The sequence below is a fragment of the Falco rusticolus genome, chromosome 14 (genome assembly GCF_015220075.1).
Source record: "Falco rusticolus isolate bFalRus1 chromosome 14, bFalRus1.pri, whole genome shotgun sequence".
In the NCBI taxonomy this organism is placed as follows: Eukaryota; Metazoa; Chordata; class Aves; order Falconiformes; family Falconidae; genus Falco; species Falco rusticolus.
The window spans coordinates 12,226,134-12,249,210 of record NC_051200.1 but is presented as its reverse complement, the minus strand read 5'-3'; the positions used below and the strand labels follow the sequence as shown (position 1 = coordinate 12,249,210).

The 23,077-nt window shown below is 47.1% G+C and overlaps 1 protein-coding gene across 1 annotated transcript in view; it reads right to left on the bottom strand.

Moving 5' to 3' along the window:
* GABRA3 (gamma-aminobutyric acid type A receptor subunit alpha3) overlaps positions 1-23,077 on the bottom strand; it is a 76,929-nt gene that overhangs the window by 8,746 nt on the left and 45,106 nt on the right. The window contains exons 7-10 of the mRNA XM_037408394.1: positions 15,939-16,021; positions 12,106-12,249; positions 10,314-10,466; positions 7,483-7,694 (exon numbers count right to left, since the gene is read on the bottom strand). Of these exons, the coding sequence (XP_037264291.1) occupies positions 7,483-7,694; positions 10,314-10,466; positions 12,106-12,249; positions 15,939-16,021 (592 nt within the window). The remainder of the gene's footprint in view (positions 1-7,482; positions 7,695-10,313; positions 10,467-12,105; positions 12,250-15,938; positions 16,022-23,077) is intronic.

Sequence of the window (23,077 nt, the reverse complement as noted above, 5' to 3'; positions counted from 1 at the left end):
GGCAGCTAGGTCCTGCTGCAAGTCAAATAACTGAAGCCACACAGCTGGGTTTGTAGCCTCCTTGCAGCCCCTTAGATCAGCATAGCGGTATTAAAAGGTGTGTGCAGCTGCACTGGAGTAGCAGCCGCCCCAGGCGGGTGAATCCTTGATTAGCTGAGTGCTGCCGGGTCTATGTTCCGTACCGCCAGGTCAGTATAAATGAATACAGGGTCAAACTATAGAAACTCCTTGTTTTCTCTGTCAGCTGGGCAGTGTTTTCTGTTGCATGAAAAGTTCAGCCATGGAGAGATGATGCAGGACTGTGGTCTTTAGAAAAGAATGACACCCAGTGTGGTCATCCCAGGGAAAGAACTTGATTTTCTGCTTTGATGGCCTGCTTCCTGGGTCAGGTGAGAGGAGGAGACATCACAGAGGATTATAGTGGTTTTTTTTCTTTTTGTAGCAGAAAGTCAGTGGCTTTAAGAATGTTTGTGACAGCACTGCAATATTTTTGCACCATATTACAAGGCCATATCATACACTGCCTCAGTGCCCCAAATACCTCACAGGAATACCTTGTGATTTAACATCATGGTGTCCAAAATGCCTCTGAAACACTTTAAAGCACCTCATGACCTACCCAGGTAAGATACAGAACAGATGGAAGGCATTTACACTAGCCCTGGAGTTCAGGACTGCTCAACACGGCACTACAGGACAGAGGGAAGCCTTTCATCTTGCCTTCGTATCCAAGAGTTGCTGCAAATAACGTGAGATAAATGCACCCTCTCCACAAGGCTCCAGGGACAACCACGCTGTCCATGCTGAAGAGAGAAGAGCTTGCACAGCAAATGGCAGAAGAGGCACTTGTGTGTCAGACACGATGTACTGAAGGATGATGGAAGGTGCTGAAGGTAGACAGTTCAGATGTTAACGAAGAGGAGTGGACGGGAAGATGGAGCTGGGAAGTCATGATAGGTGTTGTCCCCACTCTGGGGATCTTCCTGTTGCTGTCAGGGACCTGAGACCAGCTGCACCGTGGACTGTATCGTATAAAACAATCCAGGTCTACCAGGAGAATCCCACTGAACAAAATCTATTAGTATGCAGACATCAGGCACCCTACATGTCCCAGCACTCACGTACCCTATGTGGTGTCCACTACAATTACACCAAGAGCCAGCATTAGACACAGCAATGACTCGTGGTGGGAACCTAATATCTAAACTCAGAACAAGGTGTGACTTTGGATCACATTTTCTATTCAAAAGCAACTGAAACACAAGGTGAGGCTCATCCAGCCATTTCCCAGGGGTGCCTGGCATGGTCTTGCACATACATATGAGGGAACCATGTACAAAGTGCTTCTCAGAAGGGGAGAGCGTGCAGCCTGCAGGCCCTGTTCAGCTCACCACTCTAGCCTGGGAACTGGTAGCAGGCAGCATCACTGGGTAGCACTGGGAGCTGGAAAGGCCAGATTTTCCCAGTCTGCTCTGCAGAGATACTCAAAGGTCTTTAGCTCTCATGCTGTACTTCCATTTTAAACCTGTCCACAATCACCACAGATATTTCTAGTTACCTTAGGAAATTAATTTTCCACAGTGATTTTCAGGGGGACAGTAAAAGCAGACTTCTGTGCAATCTTTAAACCCCTCTCCAATAACATCAAGCCAGTCCTGCAGCCTTGTAATAATGCCAGCAATTACAGAAATTAACCTGCTGTTAGAAAGAGGTCTAAATGTCTTCGGACTCCAGATCAGACTGAATCACTGACCAGACCATATCCATAGTTTTTTATGGGAGACAGTGTTAGGATCTTTAACGATTAACTGAGCGACTGATGTCTGCAATCATTAGAGCCATGGTAACTTGTACCCCCTGCACAGCAGGTGAACTTTTCCTGCTGAAAAGCTCACAAGAGCAAATAAGGGACTAAAGATGTTTCACTTCTAAAATATTTAAATATGCTTAAGTATGGTTACTTATTAACACAGCTACAGGAGGTAATAAAACAATTAATAATCAGTAATGAAATGAAAAACAGATTGTTGTTCACAGAATGCAATTTGAAGTGCACTGTGATTATTTTAGTATTAATCAGTCACGTTACTCATTACAGGAATAAGATGACTACAAGTGACGTGACATTTTCAACCTGGTTAGCTTTTCTGCCCCAGGGCTCGGAAAGTGGATCTGTCTTGCCTGGCCAAAGGCATCTGAAAACAGCTGGCTGAAAAGGGGTAAAGTCAGGCAAATACAAATGCTTTTGGTGGTGACTGTAAGCTACTGCTCGTATTAGTGTGATCCAGAGCCCCCCAGGCACCAACTCGGGCTTCTCTGGACCTCAGATCAGGCTGTCCAGGCAGAGCAGAGGCTTGGGAGCCTGCAGCCAGGGCCTTTTTCCAGCTGCCTATGGGGTCTCCTGCCCTGGCCAGAGCCGGGAGCCTGGGGAGCCTTGGGGAAGCACCCAGAGCTCACGCTGCTCACATCAAGGCACATGTGTGCGCTGGATGGGCTCTGCTCCTGAGATGTCAGAAGAAATGGCTTGGCCTGAAGTTTACTGGGCTGGGCTTTATAAATAAGTGTTTCGGGCAAGATTTTGACAAACAAATAAACAAAGCAAAATGTGCTTATTGCTGTCAGCTGCAAAGTAGCCCCCAGCCTTCCCCCTGCACCTTTATCTGTGAGGAGTTCCACAGCCTATTGAAACAGAAGGAAAGAGTGGAAAAACAGGAGGAAACTTCATGTTTGCTTTGAAAACTTGTCCTATTTAAAATATCTACGTTGCAAAGCAACTCCTGCATTCATGGCCCAGTTTGGGCACAGGGAGACTGAACCGCTGTACAACGCTCTCCCTGCGCTGCTCTCCTGAGGGAAAAGCTGTGGAAGCTAGTTTAGAGATAACTATGTTCCCCGAATATTGCAGTCTGACAAGTTCTTCCACAACACGCATACTGGAAAATAACAGCATTTTTGTAAAATATTCCTGTCTTCAAGCCTCTCTGTTGAGGAATTAATTGCTGAATGTCTGAATTATGGGAACTACTGGTTCTGCCTATCACCTGCTGGAGATTTAGTTCTCTGTGCTTGCTCCTTGGCTAGAAATTTGGGTTGGAAGCACTATCCCTCTGACAGGCCACTCTGAAGGTCAGCATCACTAATATCTGCAGTACTTGAGAAATGCAAGGTATCTGCCACTTGCAATTCTAGAGGAAAGTCACTTTAATGACCTCCAAGCAGCTCTAGTCTCTGACGTACTTGTATCGTATAATTCAAAGCCCAGCAACTGCAGTTGCTGCTCCAGCAAACACGTCACTCCTTCCTCATGCCAGCCAAAGTTCCCCTCTGCAGTGTGCCAAAGATTTGATCCTATCAGACAATAGCAGAAAAATGTTTTACATTGAGATGCCTACACCCCGAGCAGAGCCAAGGGCTCCGAACAATGCAATCCTGCATTAACGAGCAGGCTATGCCAATGCCAGGTTACTGTCAGCTGCTGGTGTAACCTTTGGCACCACTCATCCCTCCCATCTCTTCATTCAGATTATGTGGGACTGAGCCCAATGATCTTATGCTCCCTGGATCACCAGACAAAGACTCAGAGGTTGGATGGAGTCAATAATCAGCCCAACACAGCATGCAGACCGTGCTGAAAGAGGGTGAAATGTTGTTGAGGAATGATACATGGACTCTAGTGAAGATGCAGAGAACATAAATCACTGGTAGCGCTATGGAGACCTACAGGTGATTGCAAGTGCAGCAGGACAAAGGACACATGGGCTGCAGAGCATGGCCGGCAAGGGAAGGTCCCAGCAAAAACATAGTTACCATAGCGAGGCACAAAAAAAGAGAGATGGGTGTGAACCAGCCTGTGACTCTGTAAGACTTGAGAAAATGGTGACTTGTCAAGGTTGGTTCTAGTTCCTCCCTGCTGGCAAGGAGGGGATTGAAACAAAGATGCCTCAAATAGAAAAAAAAAAACAAAGGAGAAAGAAGAATGGTTCCCAAGTGACCTGGATCAAGGGGAAAACTTCAGAGTTGCTGAAGAGTGGGTTAGGCTTTACTCAGTGGAAAACGCACCTAGTGCAAATGGTGAGCATGCCCATCACTTCCAAAATACAAGAAAACCATGATGATTGTATCAACAGAGAGGTTGGAGGATGCTTTTTGGTGATTTTCCCTTAGTGAAAAGATATGTGAAAAGTACATTAAAAGTCTGGACCTAATCTTCTCAAGATGCACTACAGGATTATTGTCTTAAGGATGAGAAGGATAAAGATCCAGGACTATGCTTCCATTCAAAGTATGTTTTTCCTTCTTTTCATGTGTCTGCAGCTACTTGTACTGGTTTTTTGGCTTCTTGCCACCCAGGATTTCAGGGCAATGTCATAAAAGCACAGGTACAGAGCTAATTCAGATTTTATGCCTAGACATGGTGTTGCAGGTGGCAGTGTGTTTAAGTAAGCATCTTCCAAGGATCCAAAGCATCTTCCATCCTGAAGAAGAGACAACACTTTTTTACAGGAAACTCCCTGGTAAATGTCATCCTTGCAGACTTGATGAGTTTCCCAGTGGTGAAGTCACTGTTAATGGTTGTCTTTCCGGATCTGCACTGTAACACCCACTCAGGAAGAGACCTTGTTGGCTCCAGAGATGGCCATCCCTGTGGTTGGGATGGATGGATGGGATGGTATGGTTGGATGGATCTCACTCTGTTCAGACACACCCATTCTGTCCTGAAGTCGATCCTTTTAAGAAGATATTTTGAGGATGCTGGAGATAGGGAGCTTTGCTGGCTACTGAATCCACTCATCTTTCAATCTCTTTGGTCTCTCACTCCTCCTCAACTACTGTCATCTCCCGCCTTCCTCCTGATGATGTTTTTTAAAAAATCATCTTTACTAACAAGTTTTCCACGTTGGATCCAGATACCTCTCTCCAATTTGATCTGCAGCTCTAGGATGGTTGCAGCCACTATAAATCCTTCATCCCCATTTAGCGATTATGGGTGGCAGTCAGAAAAGGCTTGGAAGATCTTTGGGTCCGAGAAACATCAGTCAAATCTTATCAGAGTGTGCACTAAAGGGAGTTTTTGGTGACATCTGTGATCTCTACCTGACTTTTATTAGAGGAGAACTGCACAGAATGTGCAGAGTAGCTCAAAGCGAGAACCAGAACCCAGCTGTGGCTATAGCCAGAACATCATCATGATCATTTATGATACAGAGATCAGCGATTCACCAAGACCAGCCCATCATGTTAGATGCTACCTGAAAAAATGCTCTTCACATCTAAACCCATAGGCTGGCTGAAGGGGAGAAAGAAAGAACGGAACCAGCCTTGAGAGAGTGAACACGCTGGGAATGCCTGTCAGCAACCAGCAGCTTTTGCAAGGCAGTGATTGCTTTCAAATGGGATGCCTACAGCTGAGGTGAGGGAAGGGCTGATGCTTATTGATTTTATTTTTTTCTTCATGTTCATGCACGGAAGCAATCAAACCTGGAGTGAGGATTCCTGCCATCACATCAACAAAGACAATTCTTTTGGGCTTGGGGGGAAGGCCCTCCAGAGACCAGGGCTCAGCCTGGGCTTGTCACTGGTAGTTTTACTCCTGGTACAAACACTTTAAAATGCCAATAGTTATTCTTCTGCCTCCTCTTTGTTTTGTGGTTTCAACCACCCAGCTTGTCAATTGTTTCAAGAAGAGCTAATTAAAGGCTGAAACTGAGCCAATGAGGCACCTTCATTGCGTAGCAAATTCCCTCTTGGAAATATTCAATGGAATAAAGATGAAAAGCAAATATGCTGACACATCCTATTCCCAAGTTCCCTGAAAGCCCACCAGTCTTCATGGAGCTCTCTGAGCTGCAGACATCAGGAGTGGGTCAGCCTTCTAAGGCACAGATCAGGGTTAGCTTGAAAAAGCATCCACAAATTTGGAGTCCTTCATGATTCTCCAGCCTGATATCAATTGCAGCACACTCACAAAGAGCACTCCCGAAACATTCCTGGTCCTGCTTTGTTTTGTTCTTGATTACCACATGCATAAACGTTCTGCATGCTCTTATCCTACTGTTTCAGCACTGTTAGTCCTACAGTGCTGGCTCAATGAATGAATTAAGGTTCATGCTTCTTCTATGACAAACTGAAGCTTTTGAGCCTTTGCTGTTTTTTCAGCTGTGCCCTACTCACATAACTGCCCAAAGCTGTGTGAATCCTGACTTTGTGCTCATTTGCCGATCCCTGAAAGGGACATGGTTGCTTTGAGGATCTGTTCTGACCCTCCACTGATGCCAATGATATGGGAAAGGCTTCTCTCATTTCTAGAGGCCAGATTAGCGTTATTGTTCATGATGGAAGTGGAAGACCATCAGCTGGCCTCCTCTGGAGCCTTTCTGCCATGAGTCTGTTGCTTAGACCACAGCTGCAAAAGCAAACAGATAGCATCCAAGAAACACAAGAGAGAAGCATTGAACACCCAGTGATGGCTATGGTTCTCCATAAGGTCTCTGTTCTCCTGCTTTGACCTCCATACCATAGAGATGATTGGCTGTTGTCTTCCCAGAAGTTACTGCAATTCTGCCAGGTATTTGCATACAGCCTCACAACAATTTTAAAAAACACATTAAAATGCAAAGGAGAAAAATATAAAGGCTCCAGAACCAAGAACAAGGACAAAGCTGATTTTCAAATTGATTCAATAAATATAAACAAGGAGCAGCATGCTACAGTAAGCGATTTCTCTGAGCAGCTGAGATTAAATTAGGTAGGAGGGAGAGGGCACAAGCAGGGGTAGTGGTGGCTGTCAGGAAGGAAGCTGCCAGAGAGGTTGATCCTGAGCAAGAAGGGAAAACGTGGGTGATGCCAGGCACTAATTTACTGCCAGTTGCCGCTTCTGATTGCTTGCTTCCCACCCACCCTCTCTGCGCGAGCTTACAAAGCAGCAGCTGCCAGCAGCTGTGGGCAACAGCATGAGCACTAGACCTCCACGTCGCTGCGCCATGCTCGCCCATGCCAGGGGAGACCTACAGTTGGAGATACCAGCTGCAGAGGACACAGCAGAGTGGGACCACCTCCACTGGTGAGGCTGGCATCCCGTGGCATATTTGGGTTTGTCTAGCATGCTAGCAACACGGCGCAGAGCATTTATGAGTTGGAGGGAGAAGAAAAGAGAGAGGAGGCTGCTGGCGGAGCAAGACCAAAACACGCATGCATTCACGTTTCCACCAGCAAATGGTCGTGCAGAAGGACAGCGGGAAAGTGAGCAGTCATGCCTGGGTGTTTTTCTCCAGCTAAGCACAGTGACCAGCCCTCAAAGTCCTTCCTCCCTCGACCCTCAAGAACCGCTCCAGTCGAGACCTCTGCTGGGGACTCCAGTAAGTAGCATCCAGCCCCCTGGAGCACTGCGGGGCTGCATGTTACCCACTCCTGGCCCCAGCGCAGCTCTCTCATGCAGCGTTTCTTCACCCCCACCCCCTCCCCGGCACTGGTCACAGGGCTGACCTTCATCTCTTGGGCTTCCAGCACCTTCTTGCCATCCCAAGCCCAGCTGCGCTTGGTGAAGTAGTTGACCGTGGCAAATTCGATCAGCGCAGAAAACACAAAGGCGTAACAGACGGCTATGAACCAGTCCATGGCCGTCGCGTACGCCACTTTAGGTAACGAGTTTCTTGCGCTGATGCTTAGTGTGGTCATGGTGAGGACGGTGGTGACACCTGTGGAAACACAGCAGGAGACAAGGATGGTGTGAGACTATACACATATACCCACCCGGTTTCTCCTCAAATCACACAGTTGGCATTTCCATCATGTAAATTTAGGAGCCATCCTCTAAGCCATGTGGCCCACATTCCTGCTATAATTAAGGGAGCCTTACCCAGCTCAAGTCTGTTGTGCAATCCATAGAAAAATGGAACAGTCCAAGTTGGAAAGGAAGTCACCTTGTCAAAGCCCTGCTCAAATCAGGGCCAACTTCAGGTTACTCGGGGCCTTCTCTGGTTCAGTTTTGAGTATCCCCAATTCAGATAATCAATGGCAAACATCTGCATTAGGATGAGATGAATCTTCCCCAAACTCCGTTGACTAGACCTCTGCCCACTACAAAAGAGCCCTAGCTCATAGGTAGGCACTTGCGTTCAATTCCTCATCTGCCAGTTGGACGAGTTGTGTGTTGCTAGACCCAGCCTCCTCATGTAGAATATGCCACAGAGAAGCCTCTGGTTGGTTTTGCAATAAAGTAAAAATAGTAAAATAACAGTAAAAAGGACAGCTATAGGGTTGGGAACTTCACTGAGGACCAGCAGCTGAGCACTCATGCAATACGGTTCTCTCAACATTTTCAAAAAAGTGTTGTGACCTGCATGGATGGACACCTGGGATCCTGGGTCCTGCTGGCACAGCCAGGCACCCGTCAGTGGTCCAAGCTGCTGGCCAAGTGCCACAATAATTTATCAAATCAAAAAATGATCTGTTGCAAATGCCTTTTAAAGCTTTTTTCATTAAAGCAAGCAACTGTTGCTATCCATTTTCCCCAATAATGTGCTTTTCAATTAAAAATGCATTAAAAATTGTATAAAAATATTGACTAATTTTCACTTCCCCTAAGCCATACTTCTGGTAATTGAAGAGTTTCAACAATATTGTTGACATACATTCTGAGAGGCAAAAAAAAAAAAGGGATAAACAATTGGAGTTCTCATTACCTTCTTAATAGGAAAGCAAAGCAATTTGGAAGCAAAGACATTTTTCACAAAGGTAGGTTTTAATTTTTCAGTCAGCTCTTTCCTGCTTGATCTGAGCTGCTGCTCGAGGAAACCTGTTTAATTGCAAGTCTCAGGATAACATAGGAGGGAATCAAATATCCTCAGAGAAGGGCTCGTGCCCGGTGTCAAGGATGCAGAGATATTCCAGAACCAATGCAGATGTTAGGGGCCCACCTGGGGCATGGACAGACATGGGGTCTGGTTGTGCACTCTGAGGGTTTAGTTGCAAATGATTTGCAGATAGATGAGTGAGCAGAGTTCATCAATGACTCTATATGCCAGAGCTGGTCCTATTTTCCACATGATTTCTGTCTGGGACCCCCTTTTCCATTCTATTGGATGAAAACATCAAAACATGGGTGCTAAGGGGCTGTATCCCCTCTTTTTCACTGTTACCGCTGTTCAGTGCAGCTCTCACAGTCTAGATGGTGCAAAGCAGTTTGGTCATACTAACCACCCGGCTCCCTGCAGCTGCACTCGACCCTGAGGATCGCTGTAGGATTTGCTTCACTGGGGAAGGGAAGGCAACTCGGTGCTAACAGGGAGAAACTGGGGTCAACTGTAAATTTAAAAGCTTGTTCATGAACTACATTTCACAATCCCCAGAGAACACAAACCCCCATAATTATTCCATTCTAGCTCATTTAGGAAGGTGCAGAACCACCTGTGACCCTCCCTGTGTCCTGTTCCAGTCCACAGCATGGGAACAAAGTCCAGGCCTGCAGAGAAGGTCCAGAAAGAAGGACATCAGCCTTGTTGGGCTTGTGGGAGTATTTCTATCATGACTCTTGCTACAGAGAAAGTGTTTAATGATCTTTGAAACCGCACTGGTTTCTGTCTTATTCAAAAACACGAGCAGGTGATACCATATATCCCCTCTCTGCCCGGTAACTTTTGTCTAATATACTCTTTGTTAACTGGTATCTGCTGGGCAACGTTATTTCCAGGAAATACAACCCTGCAGCATCATACCTGGTCTGTGAGCATGTGTGCGTAGATCCTGAACTAAAGGTCCTGGCAGGAAGGCACGAAGCAATTCTGTTATGAAATGTTTGTGAAAGCTATTAATATATGTGCAATGCCAGCCTAACACTTTACCTTGGAAAGATGATCTGAAACCAGCTGAGGAAAATAATAACCATATATTTACTGTGCAGTTATACTGCCTCAGCCCAGGAACTTGTTATGTGGAGCTGACCAGGGGCACATTAGCAATTTCAAATGTAGAGCTTTAAATGCCTCCCCATGTACCTATGCTCTCCTCAACTCAAAAGCCAATATAGATAAGCAGACACAGCCAAATGCATATAATTAGATGATCAATACCTTGATTACTGTTAATATGTATAGCTTGGCTTGTAGCGGAAACATGGAGAGGAGTATTTTTGCAGTGATTCAGTGGAAGCAGGGGCACTGGGAAGACACTGAGAGCTGTTCTGGGAAATGGCAGCAGCTTCACTGATGCCAATCAAGGCCTGGAGAAGACCAGCTCTAATGCTCAGCCTATTTCCCATCATTTGTGGTGCCTTTCTTCCCTGACCTGAGAGGATGTCCCCATGCTCCCAGACTCACCAAAAACTGTTCGGGCAGGAACGGACTCCCTGTTAAGCCAGAAGGAGACCTGGGACAGGATGACCGTCATAATGCAGGGTAGGTAGGTCTGGATCACAAAGTACCCAATCTTCCTCTTGAGGTGGAAGTGTGTGGTCATGACAACATACTCTCCTGCAGAGACAACCAGTTAGAGACGCTGAGCCACCGGTACTTTCCAGGATGGTCCAGCTCATCACCAATCCATCTCTCAATCACCAAAGATCTGTTCTGAACAAACTTTCAAGTTCTTAGATGAAATCACAGCATGTGTGTCATATTGGCTGCCATGCCCTGGTATCCCACAGTACTGCAGGCCACCCTAACAGCTATGTGAAGGAGGGACGCATGCTGCAGCACACTGTTGACACTGACTTTGCATCTCCTGCGCACACACCCACATCTGCTGTGCCAGGCGCCTGCCCCAGTGGAGCCTGGGTGACTTCCACACAGCATTTGTCCTTTCACAACACTTCTCTGGAGACTTCTTTAATTTACAACAAAACGGTTGTGGGACAAAGGCAAATCAGTGCCAATAAACAACTGCACAATAGGCTTTCCCTGTTTCATGCCAGGAGCAAGATGCTTCTGGGGGTCCCTCAGGATGAAGCTCCCATCCTTTTTCTCTTCAGCCTAGGGAGCCACATTGCGGGTGAGATCCCTTAGGCCTAGAGAGACCCTAGCAGCACTTCAGTGGGATTTCTGGACAAAGGATTTTATTTTCTCAGACAATCCTGAAAATAATCCACCTTTCCTCACACTGTAACCGTCTCAAAAATCAGGGCAAGTTCTGTCGTTAAAGGTCTGGGCTGTAAACCAAAGAAAGAGCTGTCCCTGTTTTCCCTCAATGCCCTATTCCTCCACTCAAAGCTTTGAATATTTTTTTGGATTATTGTGCCTTTTTGTTGTGAGCATGGCCTTGCTAAATCATTATACACAGGAGCCTTTAGCGTCTTTCTTCCCACTTCAGGTTATTCATCTGGACATTTTTACAACAACTGAAGTAGAGAGATGGGCCAGATATTATGACATTTAGTTCCCTGGACTCCCCACATTTCCCCAAGGGAGGTGATATAAGTTGTTACAGACAGACACTATTAAAATCAAGTGCATCAGAGAGGAAATATCCTCAAATGAGAGAATTACTGGTGCATACAGAAGAAAAAAAAAAAAGAATGAAAAAAGGAAGAGAGAGACACACGAAATAACAGAAGCTATCAGTACCTGGATTCAGAAGGGAAGGGAGGAGCAGCAGATGGGAGACAAGGATGATTAATATTGGTCATTAATCAGAGGAAACATTTGTTTGGGATAATCTTCTATTAGCTGTGATAATATTTGTGTAAGCAGATGCAGTGAAAATCACACTTGAACATTATGTTGCATTCACCTCCCCTGCCCGCAATGCTCTCCTGAGGGACTGGAAAAGGATCCAAGACAAATGAACCCACAGTACCAAGAACCAGCTGGGCAAGGTGGGGCAATTTTCCCACACAACAGATAATTTTTAGATGCTTGAAATCAGTTTTCTAGAGGGTATGGCAATAAGGGTCTTCCAGTGGAAACCACAAAAAATTAAACTGTTGCTGGGTGACTGCTCCAGATGTCCCCAGCCATATCCTCCAAAAGCATGTGGCTTGGGAAGTACTGTGGTGCTCACTGCCCACAGGTACTGCCTCTATAATTATGCCAATTCCTGGCGTTTAAAGCCCATGGGTTCCTCTCGTCTGACAGTGTGCTCAGCCCATGCACAGCATCGTGGTCCCACAAGTACCTGTGCTGGAACGAACCATCTCTGTCCCAACAACATGGCCCAGCAGGTCATACTGGTTCAGGCGAGATCCACCCTTCGCTACTTCCACTGATTTATCCTTCCCCAGTGTCCAGGTATAGATCACCTCTGTCTTTGTGTAGGCATCTGCGGAGGAGAAAGAAGAATGAGGTTTGTGCTTCTGCCTGACCTAAGATATACCAAAATTAGCCTGTAGCCAAATTAATCCCTGCTGTGCATTCCTCAGAGCCACATGGCTGAGCACAGCCGAGCATGGCCAGAGACCAAGGCAGTTCAGCAACTGTTAAATCAACTGAGCAAAAGAGAGCTGGGGTTTTCGGAAGGGAGCTGGAAGAGGGGGCAGAGCACTGTCGTTGAGAGACACGCTGTCCCCTTGACATGCTGACTCTGCAAGGGCTGGCTCCAAGCAGAGACAAGATAGGAAGGCATCCAGACCAGCAGGCTGCTGGGGCAGCGGGATGGCCACAGCCCTGCCATGCCAGGGACCGGGAAAGTCATGCTGGCAGCAGCTGGTGAGGAAGGCTAAATGCCATGGGGTTGAATTTTAGGCTAAGGAGAAAATGTCAAAAATATTTACCCTCACTCAGAAGCAACCTTCTCCAAGCCTCTCAGCTTTAGAGGTGGTGTGCCTTCCCACCAAGGTGCTTTTTCCCCTGCATGACCCTGTGTTTGCCAGCCTCCAGGCCAATCCACCGGGCAGTGGGGGAGGGCAGTGCTGAGGAAAGCCTTCCCGCACATTGCAAGAGAAACAGCAGGCAAGTGCTGCTGGACTGCATCATTCCAGGAACTTCTGAGTTCCCCTCTCTGTCCCACCTGCCCAGCTCCCCATATGCAAACACCTCTCTTGAACACACGCAGTCACCATCACCTTCACAAGCCTTTGTGGCCAAACCACTCCTTGTCCTCATAGTCACTCCCTCTCCCAACAGAACCTGCATGCTCTTGGTTTTGCCAGTCCTATGGAGTCTCTCCAGACTCTGCTAGGAGCTGCCTCTCCCCATAATGCCCAAGCTTCCCATGCATACACACATTATACCAGTTTTTTAGGCAAGAGCAAGGTTCACTAAAACAAGCTTTTAATTATTTTTTACCACCAGCTTCTCCTAGTAAGACATTAAGGCATTCTTTGGCTGGGGTCAGGTTAAGCAATGGGTCAGGTCTACTACAGATACGTCTCAGCTCCTGCTTTGTGGAAGATTGTGTCCTGAGACAACCATATTTCTCTGATCTTTTTAAAACAACCATGGTTACCCCTGCACCAAAGGTTTTGGCAAACGTGTCAAATACTAAGCAGGAGCTGTGCAAAATGAGAGGGGTGGTTTTGATGATCAGCCAACGCCTCGCAGCACACCAGCATGCTGCTTAAGCACTTCTGATGCAGGCTGGCACCTCTCATCCGATATGCAACACTCTGCTTTTCCAACCCCTCCTTCCAGCTCTCAACATGCTTCTAGAAACCTCCATCCTCCTTCAAGCTTAGCTTTGTACAGCCCTGCCAGTGCTCTTCCACCTTGATGGGCAGCACCTTCTGCTGTAACGGTCTTGGTTCACCCACCGTTAGTCTACAAAGGAAACTTGCCCACATTTTCATTGCCATCATCCCTGAAAACGCAGCTGTCTACATGTCTGGTTGTCTGGGACAGAAGCGTATCTGGTGTCACGTAGGCGTGGCATGGATGCTTGGAACATGTTTAATGCCATGAAGCTGTTCTGGTTCTGCTCAACGCCTCACTTGCAACGCAGTCTAGTCCAATCCAAACAAGGACAGCTCTGGCATTTCATGGAGCTGGTCACTTCAGCAACATCTTCTGCAAGCCTGGTCTCAGACAGCTGTGGTACAATTGTCCTATGACTAGCTTAGAAACTGTTCTCTGCTGTGTATATCCACCTTCTAGGGAGCATGGTGATAGGTAAAGCCATCACCTTCACTGCACTTGGTCCAAGCAATGATGCAGGTGGGCAGCTGAAGCTATCTGAAATGCCTGATGCCCTTATTCCCTCTGCAAGCTCGCTGCCTTCCCCTTCGGGTGGCTGCCATGGTGGCACAGGGCCGGAAGGCCACTGACGAGCCTTTCAGGTTATGGGGATCACTGGAAGGTGGTCACTGAGGCAAATCTGGCTGTCCTTTGAACAGGCCCTGGCATTGTCCTGCTACTTATAAATCTGACCCACTCTAAGCTTCTTGCAAATGAGCAGCTTCCAGCTGTTGATGGCTTTTTTGGTGCAAACACTGGTTTAATCCTACTCCAACACAGGAGAGGTGAGCTCAGATGCTACGTGGATGGGGTGCTTTAGAAAGAGCCATATTAATGTTAATCAGGGGCAGCTCCTGAGCTGCTTGTGTCACAACTCTCATCGTTCACAGGCCAAATCAGTAAAAATATTCAGAAGAACCCCAAAGGGTGTTCCAGCAGAAATGTGCACATTAATCTCTTTTCCCCACTAACAAACATTATAGCAATTAGATGTGGACTAATCTGCCTTCCTGCAAGTCTTGTAATAATCCCAGAGTTTAGGCCTGAGGTATGAGATTTTATATCCCTCCTCACAAGGTCAATTAACATTAATAATTCATCCTTCTCTAAGGCTTGCTATTTTATTGGCCTTTGTGATGTCTTGTGGCAATGAGTTCTACATTTAATTAGGTGCTGCCTAAGAAATAACTTTATTTTAGTAGTTTTGAATAATCCAGTTTCATGGATGCATTTTGTCATGAAGCAGAGGAGCAGATGCACATGATAAACATGATTTCTTCTGGTGTCAATCAAACTTTTCAACTTTCTCCTTAGTTGACTCACAAATGGCTACAGGAAGGAAGTTATCAGTTCAGAAAGGTTGTGACTTCTCGGTTTTCTTAGAGTCCAAAAGAGGGATTTCTGGTGAGGGCTTATTCTTTAGTTGGAGGTGGGTAACTCTTCCACCTAACACAGTCAGTCTCTGTGAGTGGTGCTCAGTTTTTTGGACCTGGAGGAGACTCCAGGTAGAGTGGGACTAGGAAATTTATTTCCACATTATGGTGAACCAGTGGCTTGGAATTTGGTTCCCACTCACTTTAGGAACAAAAGCAAAACAAATTTAACTTGCATATGGGAGAGTAGAGGGAACTTGTTTCTAGGCAGGTTATGGGAAGCCCAGGCAGATGAGCAGTTGCAAGCCTGGGAGGCTGGGAGCAGTTTTCAGCTCCCCAGAAGCCTGCAAATTTTCCCTAAACCAGGACCCTTGAGTGCTGGAACTGAGATTCCCAGAGTTCCCAAGCCTTTTACTTGAGAGCAGCCTGCCTGACAGACTGAAGAAAAGCAAGGGGTTTATAATCTGCATCAGAGCATGGAGCCAGAGCAACCAGAGATTTCAGGTTCTCCCCAGACTGGCCGGAGTGATGCAGGGATGCTGGACAGGACACCTAGCAGCAGACACCACCGATATCTTCACAAATCTGTCCACCCAGGATCATCTTGTGATGAAGGAAAAGCATCTCTGAGTTTTCCACCAATGCTGGTCCTACTGAGGCAGCACAACCCACTGAAGGCAGGGAGGGCCTTTCCACTGCTCTTCCCACTTCCCTAATAAACTTACAGCAAAACTATCGGTGTCTAACCCGTCCTGTGAGCCGGAATTGACCACAGATTTGCTTGCTGCCCATTTCTGATGACGGCAGGAATTGCATGTATAAGATACCAGAAACATGTTCTTGGTGACATTACCATTAGCAATAATTAATAACGCTGTTGCTAGAATACTGGAAAACACTAGCCACATAAAGGACTATTCTTTAGCTCTGTACCCACCTCCTTTCAGAGGCTGATCAGGGTACTTACAGCTCCCAAATTTCAGCGGGCAAGCATGCACATCCATTGGGAAGTCCTCCAGGTGCATGGGGCACTCTGCGTGAATCGTTAGCCTACAAGACAAAACACAGGGCATGATCAGAAACACATGGCTGCAGAGGCTCCCACCTGGCCCTTCTGTCACCGTGTCTTTGCCCTGCATCCATCAAAGGCGACAAAGGCCTCAATGTGATCACTAACCTCTAGGTCTCTGGGCAGAAGGCCATCAGCTGTGGAGAGAACAGCAGGCACAGAGATCTGGCAACCTTTCCCATTGTATAAACTCAACCCTATTGACTGAGTTCATCTTTATCCACTCAGTGTGATCAGAAAATCTGCCAAAGCCCAGGACTTCTGTTTGCTTATGCACTGTGCACAAAGAGCTCATTAATGCCTGGGGCCAGGGGACATCTCATGGACCATGCTGGAAAGCAGAGGGAAAGGGCTTCCAGGGAACATGGCCTTTTCTTCCCGTGGTCTGGAAGGAGCTGAGGGCTGGCAGATTGTTCTGTCAGGAGGCCACAGCCCTGCTAGGCTTGCTGAACGAAGTCAGTCAGAGCCATGAAGGCGCAGGTGTTGCACCAGGGTACAACACAGCCCCGTGCACGTGGAGCACCTCATCCCAGCTTCCCCAGCTCTCCCCTCCCTGCCGGCACTGCAGAGGATCCTGCGGGCAGATGTAGAACTGCATGTCCTGGGGCTGTGTGGGTGGGTGCAAGACAACTGTTGTGCTTTATGCATCCACCAAATCCCAGTAGGATACCTTGTCAGGAAGTGGTTTTGTGAGGGAGGCACAACCATAAAAGCAGTGTGCTGCAGAATGTGGGGCCAGGCATAAAAACATCCATTATAAAAGGCTCTAATAAAAAAGGTAGCTCGAAACTCATGTTCCTTCCTGAAGTATTGCAAAGCTTGTAGCCTAGGAGGGGGAGCCAGGACACACAGCCTCCCCGGAGGCGTCTAATACAATCTTGTCTGAAGGAACTATTTGTAGAAAAAAGGACGCACTTCTGATGGCTCAGCAAAATCGTGAATAAACTATGACAGGAGCAACAGGTGGATGCAAAGGGCAAGCAGACCTAAGACCTAAAACAGACCTAAGGCTGAAATGTGGCTTGTGAAAAACTCAGGTGAAGAGGCACAGTGGAAAGCTTCTATTGAGATATTTTCCTTCAGCTGGAAAAATGTTCAAGTTATTCTTCATAGAAAATATTAAGGATTAGTCAAATGCAAAACAAACCCTGGGGAAAAAAAAAAGGGTTCAGATTTTGTTTACTAAAAGCCAATAAAAAAAAAAAAGGAAAGAAAAGAAAAGAAAAATAAAGGTTATTATTTCTTTCAGGTGGACAAACCTTAAATAGCTCTACCAAAAAAAAAAAAAAAAAAAAAAAAAAAAAAGAGACTGCTTTTTAAATTTGCCAAAAAAAAAAAAAATTGGTAGGAAACGAAGCACTTCACCCCTGTGGGGGAAACAAAGCAGAATCAGCGTGGCTCGGGGGCGCAGGGGATCTCCGAGGCCGCAGCGATGGTGGCTGCAGGCGGCAGATGGTGCTGTGGCAGGCGGACACCAGCGCAAGCGAGGGATGGAGCAGCAGCAAATTCTCGCACAGCTGCTCTGTACCGGCTGCAAGGGCAGCCCAGGCTGCGCTAGAAACTCTCTGCTGGCTGTGAATTTTGCTCTGCTGGGTGAGGAAATGAACCTCACGATTTCAGACCCACGTTCAGCCTCATCTGCTTGTTTTAGAGGTTCTAGGAAAGCTGGCATCCCCCGAGAGACAGGCAGAGGCATTAAATCAAGAAGCGGAGGAGCAGAGCTGGAAGCTGCTGTAACTTCAGCGGGCTAGGGTTGGATGGCCAAAACTCTCCTGCGTGACCTGGAGCCCCTGCAGCACCCACAGCAGGGGTTTAAATCCCAGTTAACCCAGCCTTTGGGAACAGCTGGAAGGTGAGGCCACTTAGGGTTACATGCCGCAGAGCAGCCTGCACCGTGGGGAAGTCTACCCCATATTCTTGTACGAGCTAGCAAAGGAAAGCGGTGAGTTTCCTGCAGACCTTCTGACCCCAGCCCCACAGTGTTTCAGCGGTACCTCCCTGCTCCTTAATGCAACAGCAGCACATACTCATTTCTGCTGTTGTTCAGTGCCATGTACCACTGTCCTGTCTCCACTGGGCACATCTGCACCACGAGCTACGACACAGACAGAAACCCCCCTATAAAAGCAATTCCCACAATCAGGACAACTTTGGTCCTACCAAACAGCTCTCAGCTATTCAGCATCAGCAGGACATGGTCCCTACACGCCCCACGGGGACTGATTGCACTGAAGAGGCTGGCTGTTGAGTCACCATTCCCTGCTGGGTCCCAAGGGCTCACAGCCCACCCGTGGCTGATGCAAGGCTCCAGACTCAGCCAGGTTAATCACAGCGGGTTTATTGGGTCTGTGCAGGCTGACTCCACTTCCAGTAGAGGAGGCCAGTGGATACTTAGGGAGAAGTATGAAACTGGGGTGAATTCAGAGCAAGCTACACCTCACTGTTGTCTCCCAGCAGCTGATGGCTTATGGCTTCCATGATTCAGACAAGGTATCCAGACACAACTGTGCACCAGAGACCAAGGACCTTTTCTACACTGAGTCTGCCAATCCTTTCTGAAGCCAGGTACGTGGACAGTGACCACTATGTCCCATAATAATCATTCTGCTGACAAAGAGGTGATGATGACTGTCCTGCTTGCATTATGTCTGGCCCCAGCTTGGCTTTCACAGCCAACCCAAGAACCACTGTGTGGCCAATGTAACTTCCTTGGAAACAAATCACTCTTTCTGACTTGCTGATCTCTTCTTTGGACTGAAAGTACCTGTTTTACACAAGAGAGAAGACCTGTTCTCTAGGACTTCAACCAAGAGTCATTGAAGTCAATGGAAAGACTGACAGTGATACTGAGCACATCATTGGAATGATTTTCTTCTGGACACTCAAAGGTCACCACAAACAAATTACTCACTAGCTCTGATGTCTCTCTTTTATAATCTGGATGAAGATTAGGATTTCAAGAAGCAGGTATGAAAACCTAGCAGCAAGATTTAAACTTGACAGCCTTGCTCCTCCTGTTCTGTTTCTTTTGTGATGCTTTCTTCTGTCAGCTCAAAATTCACTTGGGGAGCTTAATGGTTAGCAAGCTTGTCAAGCATGTCCTCACAGATCTTACCATTCAATTCTTTCTGTGTCCTTTCCAACTGCAATGGACTTTTTGCTTCTTATATTTGTCACTGTCACTTGTGTAAAGAAGCGTTGATGTATTTCCCCTGTCTCCCTCATCAGGCCACACAAAACTTCCTTTTTACCTTCCTATTCCTCTGTTGGCTTCACTAATTATTTCAAAAGGCTCTTAGCTGGGTGTTCCCAAAGTCGGCTTTCCCAAAGGACCTCTCATCTGATCAGTGCTTTCCTTCTGATGTATCCTGAACTCTCTAAAAAAACCCAGAAAGGCCTTTTTCATCCACTGTACTGTTTGCTTCTTGGCTGTGATCAACAGCCACTATCAATAAGGCTGAATGACTCAAAGGACTGCACATTGTGGGCCCGGTGGCCGAGCGCCATGTAGAGCAGCCAGAAAGAGCCTCAGAGCGAGCCAGGATGGCAGCACAGACCAGCTGGGCACAAGCTGGCTTTGGCCATACCCTCCTGCCCTCTCCAGGCCATGGCCAACAAGAGCAAGTGATGTCAAGGGAAAGAGAGAACTTTATAAGGATGCTGGATGACTCCATAGGTGTGTGGGAATGCAGCAGTCACATTTTAAATCTAAAGTGTGTTTTATTAGCTGAGCCAGTAAACAACAACACAATAAATCCATCAACAAACCACTGAAAAAGCAACCTAATCTGCCACATCTCCACCTACAACTGAAGGAGCTTTTAAGTCTCCTGAAATTAAATAAAAAAGAACGTGTCACATCATTCCAGTGAGAAGAGTCTGGTTCAGCAACTTCAGCCAGCCAGAAGTCAGCACTTTCACAGGTAAGACACAAAGGTAGCCAGCTTCCCTGCTGAAGGGGGAAGAAATAGAAGCATTCCCCCTCCTAGGTGTTCTCCCTTGCCTGAAACCTCTTCCCTTTGCCCCTACACACGCTGGGGTATGCTGGCTCCCCGAGATGCTCTCCCCAGGACGAGAGTGCGTGCACTGCTGCTCACTCCTGCTCACCCCTCTGCCCCTTGCATCCCCTGACCATCTTTCACCTCCCTCCCGCAGCCTTTCTTGCATACACTCATCTTTTAGAGCACTAATTAGCAGAGGTACTTAGGTGAGCTGTGGAATCAATCACCGCTCAGGAGACTGCCCACATTCCCCTTCCACTGCCCCCCCCCCCGCTGGCTTCCCTGCCACCTCCTGTTGCTGGTGAAGGACTCCTCAGCACCATATGCTTTGCCTAATGAAACATCAAAATGTCAAACTAAGAGGAATGTACCTTGCTTTCCAGACGATTATCACTGCCTCTGCAGCATCTGGGTAAAAAAGCCTGTTGCAGAAATTCTCATCTTTGCCCCTTACCCCGTACAAGGGAGCTTATGGCCAGCTAGCCACAGAGGTTTGTTTCATTGCTCTGATGCCCTGTTCAGGTCCAGACATCTGAGCCCTGAAATGTCATTATAAAACCCAAACAGCATGTGAAAAATAGTCAAGCTGCCAGTAACCACATAATCCAGCTGTTGTATCCTTTGGGTCATCTGTCCCAGGCGCTAGCAATAACTTGTGCAGAACTGTCTTGCAATCAACCCCCAAAGTCCTCATGTTCTCTTTACTTTGCTGGTGCAATGGCACCAAAAGTGGAACATCCAGGACAGAAACCATGTTTTTCTCTTTAAAGTCATGGGAAGTCCTTTGAACTGCTCAACACAATGGCAAGAAGCATGAATCAGGCTAAACATACCTCTCCCAGGGCTGACGGTACAACAAACCACTTCAGCTTCGTTCTCATGGTTACCAAGAGCTTAGCAAAGCCTTTGATGTGTCATTAGAGCCCCTGTCGTTACCTGCATCGTGCTGCAGGATGAGCAAGAGTCTCAGTCCAATTTCTGGCATGCAAATGTAATAATCCCTTGGTATATGTGTGGTACAAAAACATGACAGCACCCTGCACAGCAGAACAGACTTTGTTTATGCCAGGGATATTCTTGAGTTTTGTCCCGATTTCTCCTCTAGGAGATTCATTAATAACCACAGTCAGGTCAGATAGTGTTTACGGTTTAGGCTGTGTGAGAATCTAGGTTAGGTTTAATTGCTGGGGTTTGAGCTTGAAAGCCAAATTGCTTCTAGGATCCTTGTGCTGGATCTGAAAGCACTGAATTCACTTTGCATCCTCCCCCAGCCCCTGGAGATTTCAGCCCATGATGGCAGAAAAGCAGCGAGATAAGGCGATCTCTGAAAGTTTCTCCCTCCTGGGACAGCTTCCTTACAAAAGTCTGCCCGCACAAAACCAAGCTGGAAAACAGATCATTTCTGCCTTTGGATCCACCCCGGAATCTGTAAGGCAGGGAAAAGCAGGCTGTGCAAATCTCATCTCATCTGTTCTTCCGCTTGGGTGTTTAGCAGTCTAGCTTTGGTCTGCTTGGGTCCATTTACGCTGTTTTCTAGGATCAGCCCTGATGTGGGATGCAGCCAAATCGCTGCCAGTCTGTACTACCCAGAGGAGCTGGTGCTGGGATGTCCCAGCTGCTGCTGTTGCAGAAAGGAGAATGACAGTTGTACCTCCATCAAGTGGAAGGGTTCTGCAAGTTTCAGCCTATAGCTCTCACAAGTTGCCTGGGGCTTAAAAAAACCAGGCAGTAAAGACAACCCAAAGCCTTTGCTGGGAGAGACACTGCAGAGCTCTGTGATTTGAAAAAGGAGCCCGGGAAGCTCAAACCCCTGAGCATGCTGCAGTAGGTACAGGGCTTGTTATGTGGGGTTCAACAGCCACGGCAGGGCTGCACGTGACCTGGGTGCCATTGTACTCGGCTTTCCCTCCTGTTCTGCCTCTGCCTAAGCGAGGGGTTTACTGACCGTCCTTCCCAAGTGCTCCTGCACTGCTGCTAAGGACTTCACGTTGTCTTTAGCAATACAGGTTCTTGAGGCAAAGCCTTTGGGCACGCAGCTGAATGCGTCAGCTTGGTAATTAAAGAAAACATCCTTTAACTTCATAACTTGAACACATATTGTTTGGGAACCACTCTGACGATAACCACAAAGCCTCAACGTGCCACTCTGACAGTCCATGTGAAGAGCAGGAGAGCTCTTTGAAGAGGTTCACAAAGTTGAATAGCATTGGCACAGCATTAAGCTTTCAGTATTTTCATATGCTTCAAGGCCAGGAAGAACCAGAACGTCATCTATGTCCCACACACAATTTGAGGCAGGGAATACATCCAGAGATTGCTGCAGCAGCTGAGTTTTTTGTCTGTACCTTATGTAAATCCACACACAATTCCCAGTTTGTTGTATTCAGGTCTGATACCAGAGCTTTGAGGCCCTACCCGGGCTTTTGACAACTACTTGCATCTTGTAGGAGCTCCACAAACAAGACTGCAGAGGCAGGGGTACGTAATAAAACTATGTTTCCCATGCCCTCTAAGGCAGTTGGAGTAGCAGGGAAGAGGCAGAGGGATTGTTAATCCTGTCCTTTCCTCAGCAGCCCGAAGGAGGGGAATAGAGAAATGCAATTTTGTGCTGCGGTTGCAAAGGCCATCTTGTCACCCAGGTGTCAAGGCTTGAGTCAGTGATCAGATGTTTGCACTGTGATGTTCCATCAGTCCATGAGGAGGCTGTGCCATGACTAAAGGAAATCTCTGGACACTCAGCTACAGCTGGTGTGCAACTCCTTGAAGCTCAGGTCAGTGATAAAGAGGCTCTCTCCAGGAGCTATAAATATTGTCACACAGGTGTAATTTTGCTGGATGCCTGTGTCAGAGTTGCTGTTCCACCAGAGCAACTTCATCTATAAATGTAAGCCTTGACTAAGAGAAGTTGGCTTTCACAGCAGGATAAATAGCAAGAGACATGCCTCTAATTGCAGATCAGCAGAACCGATCCCTCAAGGATATTTGCTGGTACAAGGTAAAGGAGCAGGATATATTTCAGGAGTCCAACTGCATGGC